At 52.7% G+C, this 313-nt stretch overlaps 1 protein-coding gene across 1 annotated transcript in view; it reads left to right on the forward strand.

The window, feature by feature from the left end:
• Positions 1 to 6: 6 nt before the first annotated feature.
• Positions 7 to 313, forward strand: part of LOC102678241 (titin) — a gene marked incomplete at its 3' end in the record, with an annotated part of 27,590 nt that continues 27,283 nt past the window's right edge. Inside the window, exon 1 of the mRNA XM_031508893.1 lies at positions 7 to 268. Coding sequence (XP_031364753.1) covers positions 104 to 268 — 165 coding nt within the window. The remainder of the gene's footprint in view (positions 269 to 313) is intronic.

Below are 313 nucleotides of genomic sequence, written 5' to 3' on the forward strand. Positions count from 1 at the left end.
GTACGAGAAGGATCGAAAGAAACCGATTGAAAAGGGGCCTGCGAGAGACGCGGAAGACGGAGGAAGGCCAACCTCTCTTGAACGCGACACGACGAAAATTTCGATGGAGAAACACGTGACCGATAAAAAGGATAGCACCGATATCGACGTGGCTCGATCCTCTTACGTAATCGATCAATCGTCCAGTTTCACCTCGGTGCAGGACGTTCGCGACGCGGTGGAGGAGCGTGTCATCGGCGAATTCACGAGGGACACGCGTAAGGACGTGGTGAGTAACGAGTAAGCCATTAGTTAATCTATTCGTGGTGGGTGG

Source organism: Apis dorsata, unplaced genomic scaffold (genome assembly GCF_000469605.1).
Source record: "Apis dorsata unplaced genomic scaffold, Apis dorsata 1.3 scaffold_111, whole genome shotgun sequence".
Lineage (NCBI taxonomy): Eukaryota > Metazoa > Arthropoda > Insecta > Hymenoptera > Apidae > Apis > Apis dorsata.